Genomic DNA, 26,062 nt, shown 5'->3' on the forward strand with positions numbered 1-26,062 from the left:
ATGTTTCACTAAACGTCAAAATCTGCACAAGAAAGGGGTGGAGCCACGAAACCTGATTATGAACACGTTTACTTGTTTTGAGGAAAGACGATTCAAACCACCATGAATTGATTTGAACCTTTGCTACTAATTGCTCCATTGAGGGAACCAAAACTGTAACGACGAAAGCTATTAAACCAAAACAATGAGCTGAAAGTCGCTAAAACTCGCATAGAGCTGAAGAGTCGGGTGATAATTGCGGGTTTGACTCAACGAGAGTCACCTTTCATATTCCAATGTTGATCCATTGTTAATATACATTGATTATTGCAGCTTTAAAGAATGTGATCACTGATACATATTTCCTCTACACCTCTCTCCATCCGTGATAAAAAAAAAAAAAACGAAACAAAAACATTTTTTGTTTACAAGCATTCCCAATGTTAGAGTTAGTTACAACCTCTCTCTCTCTCTTTCCAGATGTGCTGACATATGTGCTCAGATGTCTGTTCATTCAAAATGAGTCACGAAGTGCTGTGTTGACATGGAACACTTGTACTCTGTGCAGCCGAACACTAATCGACAGCCATTTCTTTGTGTTTTGCTTTTATGACTCAGATGCTGCACTGATGCTCGTATGAGCTGCATCTGACAAGAAGAACAATAATCAAATGAATAATTATCCTCTCCAAACCTGTCCAACAATACTTTATTACTTCAGTCATCATTTTCATGACTAACCGCATGAATACACCCACGGGAGCCAATGGGCGAAGAGGGAGGACATCAAAAGAGGGTACAAGAAGAGGCGAAGGATGGTCGTTTTTTTTCTTTTTTTTCCTGAGAAAAGGAGGAGGCTGTCCCTAAATTGTTGAGTACATAAGAGGCTTCCTGTGTGCGACCCTCTCAGCATTCAAGACCAGAGTGTGAGGGGATCCAACTATTGTAAGTTGCTCTGTGTGTTGTCTAGAGAGGGGAAGAGAGGGAGACAGAGTGAGAGAGAGCGACAGAGAGAGAGAGAGAGAGAGAGCGGCAGCCTTCCTTTCAACTCAAGTTATTTGCCCCAGCTCCAATTCAGAGACGTACTTTAAACTTTATTTCTATCCACAGTTGCCTTAAGCTCGGCAGAGCTCATCTTACTACTCCGACTCTACTGTCTTGTCCTTCCAACGTCGCCGCCTGATTTCCCCCCCCCCCGTGGAACTTAACAGGATCAGGAGAAATTGCCTGAGGAGAAGTGCGAGTCGTCATGGCCATGTCCCGGGATCGGGGTGCGTGTCTGGGGCTCTGGGTGCTCCTTTTGCTCGGTGCAGGCGTGGAGGACGTTGTGGAGGGATGTAGCTGCCACCCAGCACACCCACAGCAGCTATTCTGCGGCGCTGAGATCGGTGAGTTATTAACTGGAGACCTATTTCGTTTCTGTGCATTCAGATACGAATATAAAAGATGCTGCATTTTTAAATGGTGGTGGAAAAAAACGCAAAAAGTGAGTGTTTGAAATGCATGGAACGGCCCTCCTCCTTAACTGCATGATTGATGATTGAGCTTATTGACTTGAGAGGGGCAAAAATTCACAGTAAAAAACACACTGTGACAACTAATCAATAGGGCCTCACGGCTGAGAGTTTTATGGTTGTGACTGAAAGAAATGTTGATTAATTATTTAGGCTTTTACCAATGATATTCATAGATGTGATCAGTTTATGCAGGAAAAAATGACAGTCTGAGTCTTTAAAGCACTATATAAAATATATAGCTTTATAAAATATTATTGTGGTGGGCTTTTAGTGCACTGATTATTGATTCATATCGGTAATGAGTGAATGTTATTAATAAGATTTACATGCACACACATATGCTCAAGATGAATACATTAGCGCTGCTATTATCTGAAAACAGGATTGGCTGCTATCTGTTTTTCTTCGTTACGTAGCTGAGCCCTCATGCTCTCTATCACATAAAAACAAACCATAAAAAAAACAAAAACATGCAGCGCCAAGTGGCCCCGGCCTACTTTCTATCTATCTGTCTATTCGTCTATCCGTCTGTCTGTCTGTCTGTCGGGTTGTCTGCCTGTCTCTCTGTCTGACGACCCCCCATCACCCAGTTCTTTCTTGTCGAAGCTCAGGCCAAAACCAACACTCTGCTCTGACTTTGAGTACTTGGCTCCAGACTGTGGAAAGCTGGAGTATGTGCTTCTGTCAAAGGTTACACTCCAGCAGAGGACGGGGAGAGAGAGAGAGAGAGAGAGAGAGAGAGAGAGACAGAGAGAGAGAGAGAGAGAGAGAGAGAGAGAGAGAGAGAGAGAGAGAGAGAGAGAGAGAGAATGTAGACAAAGGCTCCGCTTTTTTACTGTATTTTAGTCTGGTTTTTCTAATTGGTCCGTTTCTCCCTTTAGGCTTGGAGAGGGTCGGCTCCCTCCAAGTAAAATGTGTCTCAAAATGATTGTCAGTCTGAAGTCTGAAATGGAGGCTGAGACCTGTTTTCAAAACCGCCATAACTCCAAATTAGATCTGGGTTATGAGAACACAATGAGGGTATTTGGGGCAGCGTTTTTTTTTTCTTTTTCTTACGTACAAAGTGCGTCATCAGAGAGTATCATTATTTTGTTTGTTCCAACTGAGCAATTAGGCCCGATGCTGCAAACTTCCGATGAGTTAGAATACACGCAGGCTAAGCCCCTCCCTCAAATGTCCAATCACCGTTTATCAACTGTAGCTAGTTTGGTCTGTCGAGGTTTGCGTTTCTCCACGTGTTGAAACCGTGTGCGTGGTGATGTGTCGATACTCGGCATCCTGAGAGTTAGGAGGGTTTTATCTTTGTCTGACGTGCATCGAACGGATTCAACAGTGCATTTTAGTTCTAAGGTGATCTGCAACCATTATGGTGTTTGACTTACTAACTTAGCCTACTAACATTAATTCCAAAACCGGGCATCATTTTGAGGTATTACAGGTCACATAAAATAAAAAAAAAGCCTCATTCAGGACTGACAGATCTGCTGCCTAGTATTTAGCCCCATGAGTGCGAGTCGATTTGAGTTTAGCGTAATGTTAGTAGCTTCGACTTGGTCTCAGCAACCTCAGCACATCATCAAAGTCTCTTTTCTCTTATAATGTTAAAAGTGAAATGTACACTTATGAAACTTACTTAAACCATCATAACTTCTGTCTCGTCCGAGTATGTTTTTGTTTTCAGCTAAGCATACAAACGGGTATGTCCCAACAAATAACGGTTTGAAGTTAAATTTCACCGACCATACTGTACTGCATGTAATATTAAGGCTAACTACTTCTACTTTGCAGTAAAAAAAAAAACAATTAATAGAGTTAATAATAATTAGTAAGCTAGCTAGCCACAAAACATGCTAGCAACTGTTGTCATTTACGTTGGCACAGTTGCGAGCTATAATTAATCATTGTAAAGCAGGAGCAGAAGCTTAACAGTAACTATTAGGGGGCGGGACTTCACCAATGGCCAATTAACCACTGTTTTTTTTTAGGATCCCATGTCCTCGGGGTATGCTCGCGGCTCGGGTCAGCATTTAGTTTTAAATGTACGAGTCCACCTCTGAATGGATACAAGAGTCAGTGTTCCCTTTCAGGTGGGACGCAACGTTTTGGACTCATGAATAGCAAACAAGGAAAATCCCTCACTTACACTAAGTGTGGCGAAGAAAACTTTTCATTTGGCGGCATCTGTTGTTCCTCTGTCCTGGTTGTTTTCTAAGCGCAGGCTGGTGGTGGCCTTTAGTTGACCTGACGGTGCTGTCAGAGTCGATGAGCCCTTTGAATAAAGCTGTACATCTGAGTAATATCCCATCTGGACCAACCCCTGACGATTCCCTGGCCATGTTTGTGTATTTGAGTGTGTGTGTGTGTGTGCGCGTTGGACGGAGGCCAAGCCATGCCAACACAGCCTACTCCATCTCTCTCTCTTTCTTTCCCTCTCTCTCCCCACTTCATTTCCATGTCTATAGGCTTGGTCTAATGGTCTGCATACTAACAATATCAGTGTGAAAGCCCGCTGACAGTCCAGCTTTGTGAGCATGACAAGGGTGCCGATTCATCAGGGAGGGGGAAGTTACTTACTACATCAGTTCTCATGGTACAAGATTGCAATATTTCTCTTTGGTTATGTAGCCGCGAAGCAGATGCACAGCCACTCTCTCTCTCTCTGCAGGTGTGCCTGTCCTTATTCCTGGCCACAACACAGCTGCAGCAACTGAATCGAGTGGGTGAACTAGCCTGCGCAGTTCAAAGATGTCTAGTTAGGGGGTAAATGCTTCAGAGAATATGGGCCAAGAGAATCATTTCAGGAAGAGACAACAAAGTTGGAATGAAATGAGTTCTGCCGTTCAGTTATTACGTGTTATTTCCACAATAAATGTCTAATCGCTGCTCAAAAAAACGATTATTTCTGGAAGATGATCAAAAGAAAACCAATAATCTGCTGTAATATAAAACAACTGCACTATTCTTGGCGACCCCTGTCCTCTTCTATGTAGCACAGATATACGGCCAATGCTTAGATTGCCAAGCATGTGATCCTTACTCTCCTTACCATTAATAGGCCACGTAGACCCATTTTTCTAGAATGGGGCTAATTTGCCGAAGCACTTCATCTACTTTCAGATATGTTTTTTTTTGCCAGTGGAAGTGCAGATCAAAGCTCTGCACTGAACAAATACTGTGTATTTCTGTGTAGAGAGCATGACGGCCTTATTGAGTGGTGGGATTGTAGTTGAGGAGGTGGGTGTGCTGATGTTTCAGTGTTCAATAGAATAGAATATTTTCTTAAATAATCTCAAACTTAAATTAAAACCTATTCTTTACAAGTGATACATTTCCTGGGCTGATAATTAAGGATATAAAATATAAAATGACTTTCTAACCGCTGACCAGTCGCAGTGTGAAGTGTGAGTGAATTTTGGATTGTCCACGTTCGGAAACGTCACGCATAGCCAGAAATCATCCTATGTCGAAAAGCTATGGATTGTTCAATAACAAATGGAGTCTTATAATACATGTTTATGTATGCTAATGTTTATAAGAAGAAAAAAAATATAACATATTGGATAATATCGTATCATATGGATTTTTTTCTCAAATATGGACGTCCTTATCAGCCGGTTACTAGAAGTAATAGTAAGCATGAAGATTTAGCTCGAGTAGAATTATTAAAATATGCAAAGCAGGTATCAGTAAAAATACTTATTGTGATATAAATTATAGACACTTGCCCTTCAAGCTGCATTTTAATGTGTAGTACAGTAGTTTGGCATATATTGAACTATACTACGGAAAAAAAGTACTAATACTATTGTATTATTTTGAACAGTGAAATATTTAGCTTATGCTCTAAAAACTCAATTTTGCAAAGCACCTTTAAACGGTTGCTGTTAAATAAATAGAATAAAAAGTAAACCATTTCATTTAGATATATAATGTGGTAGTAGTATTCTATTAATCAAACTGGGCTCTCCAGTTTTTGGGTGAGTTTACATGCAGGTGTGTCCTTGTGAGGTCAGACACTCTTAAATGGATTGTAAGGCTTAGCAGCTCTATGCACTTGCTATATTTGATATCTACTCGTTTCAAACAGGCTGTACTTTCAACCGGCAGATGAAGGTCTAATGTTTTCAAATGTACTGCCATGCTGTATGTATACAATGCAAGTCTGAAGTATAACAAAGTCATATGAGTTAGCATCTTGTGCTCTCTGACACTTTCTGTAAAGTGTACGTCCTCGGACCAGCTGCTCACTGTGGGCGATTGCAGCGCACTCGGATTAAACTATAACACTTCACACAAGTTCCAATTCACTTTCCGTCTGTGCATCTTTTTTTTCTGCCTGCCTTTCTATCTTCTTGCATGTTTGACTAAGAAAATAAATAGTCTCTTTTTCTCCAGAACCAACTTCACAGCACACAAGAAACTCTGTGGTGGTGTTATGTGACGAGGCGAAAAGCACAAACAAGGGGGTGGTTTGCGTAGCTGTGTGAGAGGCTGAGAGTAAGGAGGGGTGCCGGGTCATACTTTCTCTCCCTCTCTTTTACTGTAGCCTCTCGTTCTTTCATGATTATACCGAGGTCGCGTACTGTGCCTGTCCGTTTCGTCCCTTTTATTTTCCATCCTACTCGGCTGCATCTACAGGGAACTGAGAGAACAATGTGGAAGACAAGGTTTACACCAATTACACAACTATATAGTTCAATAATTATTGGCTGTTACAAGCAACATATTATTCATTTTCATGAATAAAGATTGATCAATCAATTACTAAGCCTTAGCTACACCTGTCAAGCTTGAACTTGCCACACAGAACATAATGCAGTACACAATGATAATGGAGGTGGATTTGACAGTAGAAAACATGGGTTAATGATATCACACAGTAGCAGTAGGCTACTAGCATGTTTTACAATTCGCTTCTTTTAAAATGAGCAAATTAAATTGGACATACGGGGTTCAGGGCTGTAGTATTTAGCTGCCCATGCTAACATGCTTGAATGACTGAGATGGAGATTAGATGTATTCTTTACTGTGTATTATATGTCTATTCTTGCATATTGTTTATTTTTCATATTATATTGTGAATTCATATTTCTATTTAAAGTTATTGCTACGCACCAATAATCAAGTTAAATTCCTTTGTATGTGCAAACATATTTGGCAATAAACACATCCTGATTCTGATTGAAACAGTATGGTATAGAACCAGAGTGTTATCGTCGAATTAGTGAAAAGGCCTTTTAGGTTTAGGACGAACCAATGCGTGTTGGCTGTTGGTTAGCCAGGGACGGACTGGGACCAAAAATCGGCCCTGGCATTTTGGTCCAGACCGGCCCACCACATGACATCACAAATGCCACCCATCTTTGCGCCCCCCTGAATATGTATACCAACTCCTACTTGACTGAAGTGTTTTGGGGCAGGCCAGTGTCAATTGAGGAAATGATGGCCTACCACTTGTATGGGCCGGTTCATGGGCCGGACAAAAAAAAAAAAAAAAATGTCGAGGTCAGCCCAAAAAGCACGTCGGCCCACCGGGAAACTGCCCGGTATGCCAGATGGCCGGTCCGCCCCTGGCCTGGAGTGTCACCTTACCACTAACAATAACGCTAGTCTTTAACAGAGCTGAACATAGGTACATAAGTTATGAACATAACCTGTAGCACACGTTTTAATATATTTAAGTATTATATGAATTGATCCACTGCAGTGCCAATACGTTTCTGTTAGTTAGCTGTTTGCCATGTACAAAGACTTTTTTGATAACCTGACAAAAGCTATGAAAGTAAACGGAGGAAGGAAATGTTTGACAGTGAAATTTATATGGCAGTTAATATAATGAATCACGCAGATGTCTACAAAGTGCACATTTTCTGGGTTTGATGGAAGGAAAAAGTGGTTCTGTAGTACTGAAGTCTGTTTGATTTGGCTCAGTGTGAACTGCATGTTGTGGTCTGGGTGAGTAAAAACACGCAGCATTCATAATATTTAAAGTGAAATGAAGTGTTGTCTCTAAGTAAGAGGTTGTAAAAGAATACGACTTCCCTGATACCTTCCTGTTGAGAACCACAGACCAATTATCCAACTACGTTACCTTTCTACTTGATTTAAAATAATGTGAAGGCAAACCTGTGCCAGACGTGGTTTGGCTTGAGTAAGTGTGCGTGTGGTATAAACTGTGTGTTTATATATATATATATGTGTGTGTGTGTGTGTGTGTGTGTGTGTGGAATCAGTTAATGGGAGTGTGCAATCAGAGAGCTACTTGTTATTCCATGTGGGTTTTGAATTCCCTCCCAGAGGAGAGGATCATGTATCACTACAGAGAGGGACTGCTACACTGTCTATGCGGGGACGAAGACGAGTGACGAGTGACGAGCGAAATGATAGAAAAGGAGGGAGGAGGAGGAGGGATGTAAATCTATATCAAATCAAATCCATCTCGCTAATAACTACTGATATATTTGCACAACTCAGATTGTTTTCCACCGTCTCTGGCTTGTAAATCACATTCTTATCATGCTTCCTGCATTAATTTGGCATTTCAAATCATCTTAATCCTGCTTTATTTCTGTTATTTCCTTTTTTTCCCTGACAGTGATAAGGGCAAAGATCTCCGGAGAGAAGATTGTGTCGCCTAGCAACAGCTCCTCACCTTACATGAAGATGATCCAATATGAAATCAAAATGATCAAGGTGAGATCTCCGAAGAGCAGTAACAGCTGCTGTTGGCGCTGACACGCCGGGTTTCTCTGTTTATGCTGCTGTGTGTAGCGGTGTAATTTATGTGGGCTTTGGCTCCAAATAGCCTGTCGGGAATAGTGAACGTATTCGGATCGGTCTGTGGTTGACAACATCGAAACACACAGAAACAGTGTATGCAAACGTCCATTTCCACTCCACCATACGGTGTTAATAATGAATACTGAGCAGTAAATTCTGCAAAATATACAAAATGTATACATTTTTTTTATATACGACCAATTGTATTTCTACATTTTGGAGTTGACCTCACATCTGTTTGATGACTAAGGCATTAAGAATCAATATGATACATTTTGGAGAAAAAGGTCCTATTGTTACATTGCTTCTATGTATAGTAGTACACTTACATAATATTAGACCAGGCTTATACCACCCCCATCTTCCACTCCACTCTCTTGTCCCTGTATCTTTCTGCGTGCAGATGTTCAAAGGTTTTGACAAGGCCAAGGACATCCAGTACGTGTACACTCCGGTCTTCTCCTCCCTGTGTGGAGTCAAACTGGACTCCAACAATAAAGCAGGGTATTTGCTCTCAGGTGCAGTATGCAATCATCTGTTTGTTTGTTTTTATATATTGCAATTGTGAAGGAAACTAACACAGCGTATTAGGGCCACGATAGGAGAAAAAGTGGAGCCGAGAGAGGGGGAAGGGGCAATATTCAGATAAAAAAATGCCAAAGTCATATATTTTAGGATGCTAACAACCAGGCATTTATGCTAGCTAACTTCCCATGAATGTACACAGTAACAGAAAGTTTGATATTCAGATTATTTGCTTTCTATTTTGCTAAGAGTTAGATAAAGATTGTAACTTTTGAATGTCTCTATGGTAACTACAATGCTACAGCCAGCTTGTTAGCTTAGCTACCTGGAAACAAGGGAGAAAAGACACCATAGCTCTGTCAAAGCTAAAAAACAAACAACCCACATACCAGCACCTCTAAAGCTAACACCTTATACTATATCTTGTGTGATTAATACATACAAAGGCCAAGAACCAGGCTCTCTTTTACACCCTCTCTTCTTTTGGAAGCTAACCTTTGGAAGTTAACAACACAGATATGAGAGTGGTATTCATCTTTTCATGTAACGCTTGTGTATTTCTGAAAATGTCTTTTAACAAGCTGTTGACGTCGTTGTTCGTAATAACAATAATCCCATAGGCTGTTAAATACAGCAACATAACTTCATAACTGAATTGCGGTGTTGTGATGTCACTAAACAGGAAGCATGTGGAGTGATGGGAGAATTTCTATTGGCCAATGTGACCTAGTAGAGTCCTGGGACAACTTGTCACTGTCACAGAAGAAGAATCTCAACTACAGATACCAGATGGGCTGTGAATGCAGAGTGAGTAAGGACTGTTTGTTCTCTTTTCATACATATTTATCCTCGTCCCACTCATCTATCAGTCTTAGAGACGCCTCTAGAAACCAAGCAACAGACAGCAAAAAGGTCTCTCACATTTCTCACCTCTCACTCAAACTTTCTTTGCATTTCAGTATAAAACACTCAAACGTGATGTGATGTCCCATTCAACAGTTGTTCATAGCCTCCTGTGTCTACAGAGAGTTGCCTGTGCCCATCTTATTCATAGCACGGGAGGCCAACAGGAAGAAATAATAAGATGCGTTAGTGAGTAAAGGAGGACTCAAAACCTCTTCTATCCACAGATCAACACCTGCTACACAGTCCTGTGTGCGTCTACGGGGGAAAACGAGTGCTTGTGGACTGACTGGTTGCTGGATAACAGCCTAAATGGGGAGCAGGCTCGGCAGTACGCCTGCATCCGCCGCTCCGACACAACCTGTAGCTGGTACCGGGGCGGACCCCCACCTGAGAAAGACTTCCTGGACATGGCTGACCCTTGACCTGTGCATCTGAAATTCACCTCATTCCATTTCACTCCTGCAAAGCCCTGAGAAATGTTTCCTGCTTTTTTTTGTCGTTGTTGTTTGTTTGCTTATGTAGCTCAAATTTGGCGTGCAAAGTAGCAACTGATTTCATTGAAAAAAAAAAAAAGGCAAAATTTTGATACTCGAGGAAGTTTAACCGAAGGCCGAGCTTCTGATTAACAGAGTCCGGGTGGTTGCTACAGCAATGCTAGGAAAATCTTTGCAAACTGCAGGAGCTATCAACATTCCTGTGAATAATTTTCTCGCTCTCACACATTCCACATCACTTGCTGTTTTCCACAGAATAAGAATAGCTGCAGACCATCCACTGCATATTATTCACCCCAGAGTGAATCTTTTCTTCATTTCTGATGACCTGATGGTTAATGCATAACCTTGACAAATACTGAAGAACTCATATTTGTTTGTGCATAACAACAGGTTATGTAATCATTTAGTTAATGCATTTACTGAAAATAAAAGGATGTTGGACTGTAAAACAATAGATGTTTACTTGTAAAACAATAAGAGGAAAATAGCAGAAAAAAAAGCCACAATCCTGCATTACAAAGTTTACTTTATGTACTATAAAAAACAGAATATTCTGTTAGCAGGCAGACTGCAGCGCTGCAAGCTTCCCCCTCACATTCTGGTGTTGAATTATTACCTTTATATATTATTGAATAGCGGTCCCATGCAAATGAAAATGCCTTTATATATACAGTATAAAGAGCAAAGCAACACCAGACATTCCCCAGCGAATTATATTTTGACAAAAATCCGACACGTGACCATAATTCTTGTACATCTAAATCATCACGGTTTATACTCTCAAATTGCTGAGACTGTAAATATTGTACTTGAGTGAGAATTAACATTTTAAAGGCTAACCGGATCTTGTCTCATAGTGTAGAAGTTAATATCTTGTGGTTTCGTGTGTTTAGTCTCCTTGGTTGAACTCTGTACTATTTCCTGTGCCAAAAAATCTAATCCAGCGCTTTAACAACAGCACTGCCACCTGTAGAAGCCGAGCCACCTCTCCTTTGAGGAAATGATGTAACAGGACATGGTTCAATTCACTGTTTTTAACTCTTTAAAAACAGGAAGTGGATTCTCCTCAATGTTCAAGTTCAAGAAAAGCTAGTAAAATCTTTGGCACAAGACGTTAACCAGCAAAAAGAGAAATAACTGATGCTCATGAATGAACTATGATTAGTGATTTAATTGTTGTTTTATAGGCATTATTTAATATAATGACTCAACATTTATTAAAAGACCCAAATCCGAATTGACCCCTGTCTTGTTACTGGATTACTCCACTTAAGTCATACAGATTAAAATGCATTATTGCTTAAAAAATACCTTCATGCATGAGCCACTATACAAGGATCATATTAGGGTCACATTCAGTGATAAAATATTTAAATTGAACAGGCACAATAAAGTGCAGTGTAATTTGCTCGATTTGATAAGAAGTATACTATTTTGAAATATGTTAATTAAATTGAGACTTTCATGATATGAGTATGATAACCATGCATAACAGCTGTATGGCTTTAGTGAAGCATTATCAAACAATTTCATGTTTGTTTTATACTGAAAGAATTGTTTGGGTTTGTATTTATGTCTCTGTTTCTGTCTATATAGAGTTTTCTATTTCCATGTACCAAAAAATATTGTATATAAAATGTCTAAATGGAAAGGTGTGACACTGACTCTTTTCTTTCCCTTCCCGTGTTTACAAAAACCTCTTCAGACTCAGCAGAACTTTAACGAAAGCTTTGAGGTGACAGGAATTTCTGAGCTTTTCAAAAAGAAGTTGCTGTTGCAGAATATGTCCAACAAGCCAGTCATCAACCTCAACAGATTATTAGTTGTTATTTCTTTATTTTACCAGTGATATTCTAAAACCTACAGCTGTGGGCAGACAACATCGTCTCCTGCTTTTAGAGAACATACGGTAATATACATATCTTGATCTCAAGGTGGTTAATGGAGACATTGTGTCATTTGTTGGGAAGCTTCAAGGTGTGAGTTTACTGAAAGGTTAGAGCTGATATAGTAATGTGAAAATCTTACCATGTCTCTGTAGTTGGGGTAGAAAGTCTGATCAATGAGAGGGATCCTATCTGAACCCAGTTTCTTCTGATTATTGATCAGCTGGGAAAACTGGTGGAGAGGAGGAAAATGTAAACAGAGAATAACAGCAAGAAAGAGTTAACCCCCGTGTCGACACAGGTCATTGAAGAAGTGTAACGTAACAGTAATAAAGCGTAGAACAGTGACATTACTCATGAAGTAATAATCTATGTTGGTGCTATTTTAAATGGTGCTCACAAAGCAAATTCTCCAAATGATCTCAACAATTTTAGCTAAACGTTAAACATCTTTTCACCTCTATGAAGCCTAATGACAACACATTGAATGTAATACTGTGTAGGTAGGTGCAGGTGTAAATGACTTCTGTTGAAAGTGCTTACAGCCCAAGGTTTGTCGCAGAGGTTGTAGATGGAGTCCAGAGAGTTGACCGAGGGGACGCCCGCATACTGGAGACCGATGATCAAGTTCCTAAAATCCTCGTTCTGGGCCATGCTGAAGGCGTGCTGGCGCACCAAGACGAAGTCAGGTCTGAAAGACCTGGTGGGAGATGAGCAGAGGTTTTGTTTTGTTGTTCAAAAGATCTATCATTAAAATAACTCAATTATTTAAATCATCGAACTTTATGAAATATACAAGTTTACAAGGATCGCTACATCAGTGACAAATCATAAAAGCTTCAGTTGGATCATCTCCTTGGATGATGTCATATATTTCTTAATTGAATTCACTTTTGCATTTCAAACGTGGGGATCTGGGGTACATTAACACAATTAAGCTCTGAATCCTGAGCAAAATGATTGATGACCCTTCTTCATGCATTACTTAGTGAGGCAATAAAGCAGAGGGATGGGAGAGGCTGTCCTGATGATTAACTCAAGACAAAATCTCTTGTTCTAGGACACTGCTCAAATGAATGAAAGCTGAAAGTGCTTCTTTTTTTTTAGAATGAATGTTAACATTTGTCTTTAAAAGGAAACTTCACCCACCAAAAATACATATTTTTCCTCTTACATGTAGTGCTTTTTATCAATCTCGATTGTTTTTGTGTTAGATGATGCATAGTTTTGGAGATATTGGCTGTAGATGGCAGTTTAATTTAGGAACTTTATCTCCAACATGGAACTGTTCACAACAAGGTTGATAATCTTGAGTAACCGGGTCCTGATTTCTGGAAAGAGACATTGCTGTTGAGTTTGTAAGATTTGTTTTTGGCTCTTTCAGAGTGCCACATGGTCACATTATGTATTCAAGAGAAGGCAGACATCTCGAAGGTCAATATCTCCAAGATTAGGCAACTCACACCAAAACAATCCATATTGATAAATATCACAACATGCAGTAAGGGAAAAATATGTGTTTTTGATTTTGGAGTGAACTATTGCGGTTCAAGCGACAGGACTCTCTAGTAGCTCCAGTATTTATGACGGGAGCAAAGGAGGTTTTAAAGCAACAGAGTCTGTGTGGGAGGAAGTCTGGGAGAATGTCTGGGATGGATGGGTCAACAAGAAATAACAGACAGCTGTTCATTTCCTGTTCCACAATCAATATGGGTAATTTTTAGAAAACGCTTCTATGTGTCATTCTAGAGACAGACAAACGATGTATTTTGTTTACTTGTTGCACATCAGCCACTTTAATAATAAAAAGAAGTATCTATATTGTGGATGATTCTGGGCCCGGGTATTACTTGGTGTGAAATTGCAACTAAATGTTTTGGTATTGTGCCGAACAGGAAGCAGTGTGAGCCTCCCACAGCTGCTGGTGATGTGTGCGTCACAGGAGTGCAGCCCTCCTCAGGCCAAAGGTGGAGTTAACAGTGACAAGGACTGCAATGCAGAGGGGATCTGGCATTCAAAACTTGAGTAAAAAAAAAAAAAAAATGGGCGATGGATCTAAAAATACGAACAGCAAACAGATGCTAAATTCAAGACAAATAATAGGTTTTTCTACATCTATCTAATGTTTTGCTCTAAAATGTGTCTCCATAAACCACAGCTCTAGGGCTCAGAGGAACAATTAGTGTCCAGCAGGTTAAGGGCAAAAACAGTATTCAGTGCAGTTCAGCTCCGTGAAAGGTTGATGGTGATAGGGCATGACTCCTGTTATTTTTTCTTTTGTCTGAATGTGTGTGTGAGAGAGAGAGGGAATGTGAGGCAACGCAGGGAGAAGGGGGTGGTGGTGGTGGTGGTGGTGGTGGTGGTGGGAGGAAATAGACAGAGAGGGAAAAACACAGAGTAAAAGAGTAACAGAGATGCCGAGAGGAGTGAGAGAAAAGAGACAGAGAAAACTCTGGCACAGTTTGACCACCACCAGCTCTCCATGCACCGAGAATACTAATCAGACTCTCCAAGAAACTAAAAAAAACACAAAAACTCTGGTGGAGAGGACACAGCAATCGACAGTAATCCCTTCATTGCTGACAATTGGCTGTAAAGATCAACCTGGTCATGACTCTTGCAGGCCGAACTACAGTTTTCACTATTTTTCACCTCACATTTTGCCTTTTTGATGCGACCAAATATGAATCTTAGACAGCAGCTTTGTAAGGCTTTAATTAAATGCCAACATCTGCGTGCTGATAATGGTTTTATAATTTATTTGATTATTATTGTTTTTGCACTCAGTCAAAAAGAAAAATACATGCAAGATGAATAGAGAGAAGTGGAGCTGACGATTGTATAGTGACATGTTTAATGTCTGGAAAACATTACATCTTCTTCAGGGTTGGGGGTTATTTAGCATCGCGCAGAATCAGAGCAGTTAGCAAAATCACTGCTTTGACATGAAACTGATGGACACAGTGTAATTACAGAGACAAATGTAGATAGTTAAAAACATCCAAATCTAAACGGTCTGCAATACAGACAGTCAATGAGACAGAGGGACAATTATGTTGTAAACACATTCATTTTCTCCACAGAAAGTACATGTTTGGGTGAGACTGAGGCACGTGATACAACTCTGGTGGTCTACGAGGAGCTCGGATGTAAAAGAATAATGCCTCTGTTGACATGATACCGTCAGGACAGGTAAATGGTGATCCTGCTGTCTATCTCCCTGAATCCACGCCATCTAAGGCAGTGGTCACTGTGTGTGTGTGTGTGTGTGTGTGTGAGCATGTGTGGACCAACCCCTCATAAAGCTTAATTACAGGGCGGAGATGCTGATAATCAGACAGAGGCTGCCGTCTTCATTTCCTGTCGGTTTTGTCGGTTGGTGAACAGTGGGAGTCACAGTCTTGCTTCATCACTGGCGGTCTTCAACTGGGACACGCTGGTCACTGTGGTTTGTGGTGTGTGAGTTACAGTATGTTCACATGTTTGTACTGTGCCGCTCTGCGGGGGAACGACTGCGGTAATAACGCCTCTGCCCCTTTTTCCAATGACTCGAGCTCGTTATAAAAAATGTGCATCTATTATTTACGAGAGCATTCTGAGGTCTTTGTGTATGATCTCACAGAAACGCCTTTGGATCATCTTTAACTGATGCATAAACACGATACAGCAGCATTGTCTTCCAAAGTAGGGATTTTTGCGACCATGTTTTTGATTTAATGTTTCAGATTAATGGTTGAGGTCAGGTTTGTATTTCTTGGCTGTATTAAATCGCCTTACAAAAGCAAGGATGATAGGGTAAAATATAGGTATAATATGAGGGTTTGTGAAGAAGCGAGGTGTGAGTGTTTGGGGTGCTGACCTGACCACTTTGGTCCCGCTCCTGATGACCTGCATGTCCACGTTACAGGTTCCATTCGAATGTGAGACAAGGTTGACCTCCGAGAACTCAGCCTACGAGGACGGAAAGAGGACATGAATCATCAATATCATCAGTTGAACACATTAAGTCTTGATACAGACAGTGACATCCAAATTAACCCTATTAAATGGTACATGTTCTACAATCATGGTGTAAATTGCTCCTAATGCCTAAAATAAACAACTGTAGAATCTCATTCACAAGAAGCAGAATACCAGACGATCATAATTAATAGTGTTATAGGGATTGTCATTGTGCAGGAAAATGTGTGATATTTCTAACTCCATTCATTCATAACTACTTCTCCATCTTACTGCATACATAAACCACATACAGTAGTTATTCTAGTCACATTCTAGTCAAATAATGTGCGTGCCTTTGGTGTGGGTGCAAACATAGAGAGGATTTCTCTGTGACTCATAACTGCTTGAGGTTGTAACTTTCTATCTTTCACAACCAAGTATTGCAAAATCAGAATTTGCTGGTTCAGGGTTGCCAATATGAAACCAAAATGTCACATACTGATATATGACATGCATACTAATTTAAGGATGTACACATTTTTCATCCAGTATAGTTGTCCAGATATATCAATCAATGTCTAAACCAACTTCTGTGACGACCCATCTTGTAGATTCTGAGATATTTCACTGTTCAAACTTTCAAAAAGAATCCACTCAACCGCTGTTGAGGTGTTTCTGGCAGAGACACTTTGCTGAACCTGTGAACTTCTATCTCTGCAACCGACACAGAGCAAGGTTTCAAGTTATTCTATATCTTTTCTGAAGAGACACCTTTTACATTGAGTATCTCTGTAGATCTTAGGAACCTATAACCTGACGTATAAAGCAAAAGACAAGTCTCTGAAAGGTTCTTCTCTTTTTATTAAAAGTGCTTCGGGCTCCAGCCTCTCAGCCTGTCAGTAGAAACTATGCATTTCCACATCAAACGTGAATATGGTGTCATTCATCTCAGTTCTGATCCCCCTTAACCTTTAATAGCATCATAGGTATATGAAATCAACGGGATACCTGCTCCACTTTGATGTCGTAGTCTCCAAGGACCTTCTTTCCCCGAAACACTTTGGCCCTGGAAGAGAGGAGAAGAGATGCACTCTATCATTTCACACTCTATGCTGCCCTCTATTGGACATCACACTCCCTGTGGAGGAAAACAGGAAGGAGAGAAAATGGACGCCTGCTTGTGCACTTTAAATGTACAAACTTTCTCAGCTATAGGAAAATGTTATTTTAATGAGCTTTTTCAGCTGCTTAAAAGTGATGTAGCACATCAGTACCAAAAACCGCAATTAATGTCATCTCCGTTGGCTGGTAGCATTACATTCAGATTACAATTATGCTGTAATATGAAATGCCGTCTCGACATTTGGGTGATGAATGTATCCAATAACGGGGCGGTCTGATGTTGACTTATTAATATCTTGGCGCAAGAGTGATGCAATAATAGAACAAACATGAACACACACACACAGAGAGAGAGAGAGACAGGCAGATGGAGAGCAGACAGACAGAGCGACAGGGAGAATGAGACAAGCAGAGCGACATTGGCTGCCAGCCAACACACAAAATGCTCAGGAGGTCTCATTTTACACAACACTGTGACTGGATCACAGATGGTTTGCACCGCGTCCATCGCCATGCCATATAAGCTAAATAAAGCAATAAACAAGAGTATGAACTACAGGGAGTTATGTGATTTTGAATTCATAAAAAGAGAGATTTTTTCAACGTCTAACCTTCACAAAAACTTTTTTTCCTCTTTCCTTTTCCTTCATGTTGCTGTTTACATATTGTGAATTGTCTGCAACAGGTCCCTGAAGCCCCTAGAATCCTCCATCTAAATAATACATCCCTTCCAAACAAACACTATGCCAGCTTGTGAACCAAAATCGGATTTTAAATCAACTTGTATGCACCCTCATGGTTCCTGTCTGTGTCGACAATTAAAACTGTGTGCAGGATTCCTGCCATATCACCTCCCAGGACCCTTGCAGCATGGAGGCTAAGTGCAGCATGGAGGCATCTGGCCTGTGTCTGGTTCATTAGGACCAGACCATCTGTGAGAGAAACACTCAGAGGGTATAATATTGCAAGTTCCACCAATCAATAGCCACGGCATCATTATTGGTGACCTTAGAATCACAGCAATATATCTTGTTCTTTCAGTCTTGCTGGAAGGTGCAAGGTTCCAAGCATGGGCAGCTGCTTGACCACACTGTAATGTCGCTACACAGATATTATTATTAAAAACAAACAGCAATATCCCTCTGAATGAAAAAACGCAATTACTCCCTGCAGCTACAATTGAAAAGTTATGTTCCCGTTTCTCAGAGGAATATATTTAAAACTCTACTGTCTCTAATCCGATTGGCACTGAATGGGTCCAAAGAGGCTCCCCATTCAGCATGTGTTTAGCATCTGCACTGCACAATCCAAACCAATACAAAAAGACATGCCATGTCAGGCCAGCACGGTAATGGACAATTATGGTGAGGCTGGAGATGTAGTTCCCCTTATTTAATTCCATCAAGCAGCATAATGTAGCTGCCACATCCAAACACCACATGCAAAGATGACTCCTTCCATCAGCTGGAAGTGAATGCTGGAGAGACGTCTTTTATGGGACATTTATATTTCATTTTTCTGGGGTGACAAAAGCTTGTTTTAGCAGACATTTACATAATGCGTTCATGCTTTAAAGCTGCGTTACTCATTTATTTGGCCCCTTGGGAGGAGTGGAACAAGCTGTAAACACAACTCTAACACATTATCACCAATAAAGTGGTTGTAGCAAAAGTGTGAGCAAACAATAACCTATTTAAACACAATTTCTTTTATATTAAAAAGACAGATTATTGGTGTTTTCTCCAAGTACATTGACCTGCAGAGCAGAGTGCTTCCTGCAACCTGTAACAAGAGATTACGTCCACCATCGTGTTCAGTGTTCAAACCATTGATGGATCTGGAGGATCCATTTCAGACTGTATGTCAAACCTGGAAAACAGTTTACACCGAGAGCCTTTTTTTTTGCCAAATTTGAATCAATAAAGTAGCACTTTAGCGACAAGATCTTCGTTGCCAAGTGTCAACACAGATTTACAACAGCTTTTATCCTTCAGAACAAAATCGTCCCTAACACAGAGGATGCGGTAATTAAACAGTTTTCACTCCATTGCATCCATTCAAGCGTTTTTGCTTTGTAATGATCGTTACAGCCTCACCAGGCAGCTAGATGCCTGCCTTTATGAAGTCATCAGCAATACATCATCTCTGACAGGTTCTCCCCACAGTTTCCTGCATTCAATTTCTAGCATCCACTAGTGTTGCATAAGAAGACTTCAAGGAATGCAAGTCAGCAACGTTTCCTTCACTCAGCACAGTTTTCAGCACATGATCTGATAAGGAACCCACTATGTTGAACACTGGACTATAATTTGATTTTTCTAACTTTAGAAAAAAAAGGAAATGAAGCAAAAACAATGACTTAAACAAGATAAAGACACCCACATGTTTTGTTATCGTGTTAAATGTGATGCAACACTTAAAGTATGTTGCAGATATGAGTGAGTACACCACTGAAGACATATTCTCTGTTATTCCCATAAAATAAAATGGCTGGAATCCCAATCACATCAATTGAAAACAATCCCATAAACTGTAGATGCAAGCATGAATTTCGATTTAGGTTTGAATGGATCTTAAAATGGAGCTAATTACATTTCTCCATCACCGCCCCAAACCACGCAGGGACTATTTAAAAAGAGAGCTTTGAGCCAATATAATCTCTCCGACTAAATTGCTCTTGCATTTTGGCACAAAGTGGAAACCATTTAAGTTTCTATAGTAACTGCTGCAGATCTGTTTATTAACCCGGGCATTGTGTGGGTGATGCTAAGATTTTGATCTCCCTCTATATAGCTATAAGACTATAACTGAGAGCGCTTGGTGGCGAGTTTGCCCGAGAGGCGGATGTAAAAGTCAATTTAAATCTATTTAATTCATGAGGTTAGGAGACGCATCTGGAGTTCATATCTGCGGATTTGAGCTACTTCGAGAAATACAATAGTAAGTGCAAATTATAATATCACAAAAAATCATCCAAAATAAGTAGCCTGTTGTACACAGTAATTCCTCATGGTTCTGGAAACTCAATATGAGTTAATTGAGCAGGCTGGTGTTGAGCTACCGGACTAGAATTTGACTTTTGGGCACTATGCTTTAACGCCACTCATCCAACCTCGATGTTATGCCAGTAAAAACTGTATCATCATATGGATCATAAGGCCAAATTAGATGGACAACTCACTTCTAGATGCGATGCAGGTTTGTGGAGCTATTAACAGGGCTGCCGAAACAATATATAACATGGCCAAAGGCTCTGTGCTGGGCTAAATGCAACAGCTGAGCTCTGATGACTTTTCCGGGTCGTTTGATGTGATCCCATTTTCATTATTGATCTGTGGAGTCCAAGAGTCTGAGACCGCCGCAGAGTCCCGTACAAATTAAGCATTTCAAAATCAATGCAGGATAATGACCGAAAGAAAGAGACCCAGAGAATAAGATGTCAAGACAGAGAAAAGAGGAGAGGAATACAAAGAGGAAATTATTGTATTAAAATGGAGATAAAATAAAATTAGTACATTAAACATAAAGAAAGACAATGTGCAATATCTGCAGTGTGGACTTTGGTATAAGCAGCCATTACCAAATAACCATTGCTGCATAATTACCAAGATATTTTTAAAAAACATTTTTTAATTTTTTTATTGGCAAAGGGGGGGCCCTGCAGAAAAAGTTTGGGAACCACTGCATTAATGGAACATATGCAGGAAAATGAACATGCGGTAAAGCATGGAAGGCTGTGTTGCTATGGTGCTTTAAAACATAGAGAAGAGCATGTTGATTATAACTGTCTATACATGGGAAGAATAAATAACAAGATGGAATAAGTCAAGCTGTTGTTATGGAGTTTTTTTCCTGCCTCTTGTGTTTGTTTGTCTGTGTCGCATTAGTCTCATCACCTCTGCTCTGTTCCCTTTGTTTCAACAAATCGGTTTCCAGCCTGCCATCATGTCTGCCCACCTGTGTCTTGTTATCTGATTAGTTTCTCTTGTATTTAGTTTGTTTTCCCTGTGTCTGTATCATCTACCTTAGTCATGTCTTTTTGTTTGATCCTCATGTTCTTCGATGTAAACTGGTTTGTTTTTTAGTTCAGTCTGTTTTTATCCTTTGTATTTCTCAGCCTGCCCCCTCACTTTTGTTCATAGCCTGTTTTGCCTTTTCTTTTGTATCACCTTTAGTTATCAAAGCCCAACCTTTGTTTAATTGTACCTGCCTGCCTCAGTTTCTGCTTTTGTATTCTGCAACAGTGATAGAAGCAGACATTTGCAGTCGCAATCTGAATTAATAAAAAGGAAACCTGTCATTATAATTACCCAGACTGCATCTACAGTGTTAGCCTGCCTGGTTTGAAAAGATCACATAAGCCAGAATGCTTTTTCAAAAAGCTATAAAACTGGAAATGTCGCCTCAAGGTTGTCTGCCTCCGCAAGCCATTCAAGTTGCAGTGCATTCTTTGTCCTAAAAAATTAGATATTTGGGTTAAACGGTCATAATTGGGATATTAATTCTTCAGTTTCTGAGGTCAGAATGATATTTACCTTTGACCCTCTAAAATCTAATCAGATCATTCTTGAGTCCAGGTGGATGTTTGTGCCACGTTTAGATATTGCCTTCAGGTGTTCCTGAGAATGGGCAGATGGACAACCCGAGAACATGAAGCCACAGGCCACGACTGTCACCAGGGCAGACGCATAAACCTGGCATGACAACGTAGGGGCATTAAAATGAGAGTAGTGGGAGGAATAACGCATCGGCTGGCTGTAGAGCGAGACCTCGGTCACCATGGAAACTTTCTCCCTGTATATATTCTGACTGTATGTTTTTCAAGGTATAGTTGTTTTTGAATGCCAACATCCTTCAGTTAAGTAAAAGTAGCATTGCTGCAGTTTGAAAGTACTCAAAATACACATTTGCTCAAGCAAAAGTACAAAAGTATTAATTTTAAAAATAAACTTAAAGTACCATAAGTACTCATTATGCAGATATAAAAATAATGTATATTACATAACACATACACAGTTGATCAATTTGATCTGCAGCTCTATATTTTAAGGATTATAAGCACTGATTAATTAATAAATATAACTCTAATGTTGTACCCTGTCAGCTGAGACAGGAATCTGAGAGAAGGCTGGATTTTACCCTGAAACTCTAGTATTGTACATGTTAACTGATTCATCAGCACGTTGCAGGAACAGAGGTTCTTCAGTCATGTTTGACTAAGATAGACAACAAAACTAGACAGAATTCAAAGACAATCTTTATGGCATTGCTATATGTACTAAATATCTATTAGTCTAATCATTTTTACTATCAACATTTACTTAACCTGGGTTTATGGTCCACTATACTGTTGATGATGCATGTTTCCAAGCTTGTTCTGACAATTTGACCAACCCAGCCATCTGAGAGAATTGGTGTTCAGTCTGACATTTGTCCTTCAGTGGTTATGAGTGTTTGAGTGTCCCTCTGTGCACATTACGTGTCAAGAAAAGAGAATCAGCCAGAAGCCATTGAAGAGCTCTGATTGGCTGTGCTGACTGAATGTGAGCAGCATACGAAGCTTCAAATCAGAGGTATTTGTTCATGTTTCCTGCGCCGAGGTGAAGGTGTCGCCCTAAATTATTCAGCTGCAGCACAGGAGGCTTTTACACCTCCTACCACGATCCTCCTGCTCCCAGGTATAGACTGCACCTGTGTGTGTGTGTGTGTGTGTGTGTGTGTGTGTGTGTGTGTGAATGTCACATCAATTTATCTGGTCAGATCAATCGTGGCTGAAATAACCACTATTGCTGCTTTGTAGATGCTGTGGAAGTCCCAGATACGCAGGCTAATCAAACGCCGTCCTGTCTGAGTTCATAACATCACCCAGAGGTGCTCGGGTGTGTTCACTGTGAAGAGCAAGCCACACGTCAATCCATCGACTCTGCCTTTGTCAATATTAATAGGCTGTTAATTAAAGCGTTTTCATTCATATTGACACAAGCTTATTACATCTTAAATGCAGAATAATTTCACGAACACGTCTTTTAATATATTAGAATATATTTATATATGTTTTTTAGTAGGTCATCATGCTATGTAAAGATGTGTTTGTCTTGAACAATGTATCATGTCTCATAGGGAATCAAATATAACTCCATATATGATTGACAACAGAAATATCTTTTACACTTGAACGCTACCAGAAAAAAATACATGCAATATTCATTTTCTAGTTGTGCAATTCTCCCCTGTTTTCCTGCAACAACTGAGTGTTACACATGGAAGTGTGTGTGTGTGTGTGTGTGTGTGTGTGTGTGTGTGTGTGTGTGTGTGTGTGTTTGTGTGTGGTTTGTTTGTGTGGAGTTATTACATTATTGTGATAAATGACGACCTACAGGGCAGCCTGTGCTTTGATGTAGAAACACAAGCACGCTTAGATGTTTGTTTGTGTGTGTGTGGGTGTGTGTGTGTGTGTGTGTGTGTGTGTGTGTGTTGGAGCACCCACTGACAGCACATCTGCTTTACTGAAAAAGGCACATCTTGGTGACACCAACCGCAGAGATGATTGTTTTCTTAAGGTTTCACTGAATCCTGCCTGCAGATATACAGGGATGTGCTACTGAAATGTGTGTTGTGTGTGTGTGTGCAATGCTTATGTTATGTTTATGACAGCATAGTTATTGAGGCTCGTGTCCTTGGAGAGCAGACAGGAGTCTGTGTTGTTATTTATTCCTGCGCCTGTAATTTGAGAGCTTTGTTTTTACTTAATGCTGCAGCTTCCTTTGCCTCTCTGTTGTATCTTCTTTTGTTCCTTGCTCACCCTGACTCTACCTCCCAGAATCCCCCGCAGGGTCTCCTCTGGCTTCTTTGATAATCACCGTATGCACCTTTTTCACATTTATTTTTAAAGGACATTTGGGGCTGAGCAATTACCAAAAGATTTATTGCTAGAGCTTGTAATTCTGCAACAACTGTATTTACAGTAATGTGCAGAAACTGTTCTGTTCTCATTGATGTTGATTTTGGTTCCTTTATGCCTTTGGAGCGTTGGAGAATAAGTACCTTTTCTCAAGTACTTTACATTAGTATTTACACCTTCTTCTAAAATATACTTAATATATCAGTTTATTAATGCATTGTTATAGGTTTGACTACCCACTAGTTTACCACGCTGTTAAAGTTTGCTCCACTTTGTCAACATTAAAATGCTGCTTACACAAACTGAGTAAGTCATTATTTTACTTTTGATAAAATAAGTACATTTGATTTAAAATGTTTGAAGTACTTAACATGAACATGAGTATCATTGTGAAAGAGGACTTAATTCTGTGGGATTGAAACACAAAGTCAACTTTTGAACAGCAGATGAAAGCAGCAAGTCATCGGAAATGAATCTAAATTAATCCTTGGATTTCAAATCTTTAATTTCACCTCCACTGAGGACATTTCAGGCGTAAAAAAAAGAAAAGCAGCCGTGCATTTGCTGGATTTGAGATTGATTTGTAATTACGACGGTTACACTGAAAGATTGTTCACTAGACTTGGAGTCAAGCTGGGGAGGGATTGGAAAACCGATCAGCAGTTCAGCCCATCAAGGCTTTCAGTCATTAATATTTATAACAATTTGTAAATGAGCATGAGAATACAGAAACCAACAGTGAGCTCCACTGAGAATAAGGATGGTATAGGAAAGTTCTTAAAAAATGTGTTTACGTTTTTTCAAGACGATGCACTTAAAAAGCCAAATAAAGAGTTACCAGCATTACAAACGTGTTGGACATATCATGCTTGACCAGAGTTGAAAAATTAGCCATTATAGGTTTCATTCAGACTGACTGCAATGGTTCTCCGTTCACTCATTAAGGAGTAACAAAGCCAAATGATTTTACGCAAATATGGGGCATGATTGCTTCGAATTAAGGTTCTCCAGGCAGAAGGAAACCTCCTCATTACTGTTCATTGTTGACTGTGTCAGAAAAGCCTCTATGACTTTGGTAAAACAGTCTGATTATGCCTGTTGTATTTTTGCAAAGGCGGGATCTGTCTTCATCTCAGCAACAATGGCATTGAATTTAACTCAAAAAGTCTAGAAAATATGGTATTTATTCATAAACCAAAGTCAAAGTTTTGTCCTGAGGATGGCGCTAAATGAAAAATGAAGGGATTACAAAAGTAATTTATGCATTTTTTTAAAGGGCACATATGTGTGTAGCAAATGTCATGGCAATGCAACCTAGTCGTTGAGAGATTTCACTCAGAACAACAAATGTCAACACTAGAAGAAAAGTCAGGGCATCGTCAAATCGTCAAATCATCTGGGAACCGTAAATGTCTGTACAAAAGTGCAGGGCAATCCATCCAATACTATTATCTGATGGACTGACTGACACTGCCCCTATAGAACCTTGAAATCAATAAAACGATTGATTATCAGAATAGTTGGGCAACTATAAGCTCAGAGACTCTGCTGATATGTGGTAACAGTAACACAAGGGCCTTGACAGAAGCATTTATGCGCGGCAGGATATGCTCGAAAGCTTGACTTCAACTGGTTAACAGTTCACAGGCGACACTCGATTCAAGATAAGTCAGTATTTTTATCAGTTTCTTTAAAAAAAAAAGCACACAAAGATATATTCACTGCTATAGGACTCATGCCATGCAGTCACTGTGGGTTTATAGGATTAAGAGAGTTGTTTTCACAGTTTGGGCTTTTCACATCTGCTGAATGTTTTATGTATTGCCTGAAAGGCGGAGATGGGTACAGAACTGAGGAGATAGGGCGCTAACAATTTTGTGAAACTGTCACAATACATGGGGTCATGATCAGGTGGGATCAAGCAGCTACACACAGTATACGCATTATGTAAATCGGGTGGGTGATCTATCTGCCGATAGAAATGTGTTTTATACGCTGCGACATGAG

General features: G+C 40.0%; 2 protein-coding genes across 4 annotated transcripts in view; one reads left to right on the forward strand and one right to left on the reverse strand.

Moving 5' to 3' along the window:
* Window positions 1-26,062, reverse strand: part of syn2b (synapsin IIb) — a 60,977-nt gene that overhangs the window by 10,223 nt on the left and 24,692 nt on the right. The window contains exons 2-5 of the mRNA XM_084035509.1: window positions 17,041-17,098; window positions 15,950-16,041; window positions 12,634-12,790; window positions 12,233-12,322 (exon numbers count right to left, since the gene is read on the reverse strand). Of these exons, the coding sequence (XP_083891635.1) occupies window positions 12,233-12,322; window positions 12,634-12,790; window positions 15,950-16,041; window positions 17,041-17,098 (397 nt within the window). The remainder of the gene's footprint in view (window positions 1-12,232; window positions 12,323-12,633; window positions 12,791-15,949; window positions 16,042-17,040; window positions 17,099-26,062) is intronic.
* On the forward strand, window positions 822-11,855 carry LOC311030137 (metalloproteinase inhibitor 4-like). 3 transcript variants are annotated; one of them, XM_084035728.1, is made up of 6 exons: window positions 822-924; window positions 1,090-1,367; window positions 8,092-8,189; window positions 8,680-8,794; window positions 9,484-9,612; window positions 9,932-11,855. In XM_084035728.1, the coding sequence occupies exons 2-6, from the start codon at window positions 1,229-1,231 to the stop codon at window positions 9,991-9,993; spliced, it is 543 nt and encodes a 180-aa protein (XP_083891854.1). In that variant the 5' UTR covers window positions 822-924; window positions 1,090-1,228; the 3' UTR covers window positions 9,994-11,855. The 3 variants fall into 3 exon arrangements, with proteins under 3 accessions (XP_083891854.1, XP_083891852.1, XP_083891853.1); XM_084035726.1 differs by having other exon boundaries at window positions 829-924; window positions 9,484-9,608; XM_084035727.1 differs by lacking the exon at window positions 822-924 and having other exon boundaries at window positions 1,014-1,367; window positions 9,484-9,608.

This window comes from Eutrigla gurnardus (genome assembly GCF_963514095.1).
Source record: "Eutrigla gurnardus genome assembly, chromosome: 2".
In the NCBI taxonomy this organism is placed as follows: Eukaryota; Metazoa; Chordata; class Actinopteri; order Perciformes; family Triglidae; genus Eutrigla; species Eutrigla gurnardus.

What these genes read in the sequence shown, in the direction of transcription:
- LOC311030137 (XM_084035726.1), top strand. Translation starts at nt 1,229, where the DNA reads ATGGCCATGTCCCGGGATCGGGGTGCGTGTCTGGGGCTCTGGGTGCTC. An exon ending in ATTCTGCGGCGCTGAGATCG is followed by an intron (nt 1,368 to 8,091) that starts GTGAGTTATTAA and finishes TTTCCCTGACAG; the next exon opens with TGATAAGGGCAAAGATCTCC. An exon ending in AGATGGGCTGTGAATGCAGA is followed by an intron (nt 9,609 to 9,931) that starts GTGAGTAAGGAC and finishes TTCTATCCACAG; the next exon opens with ATCAACACCTGCTACACAGT.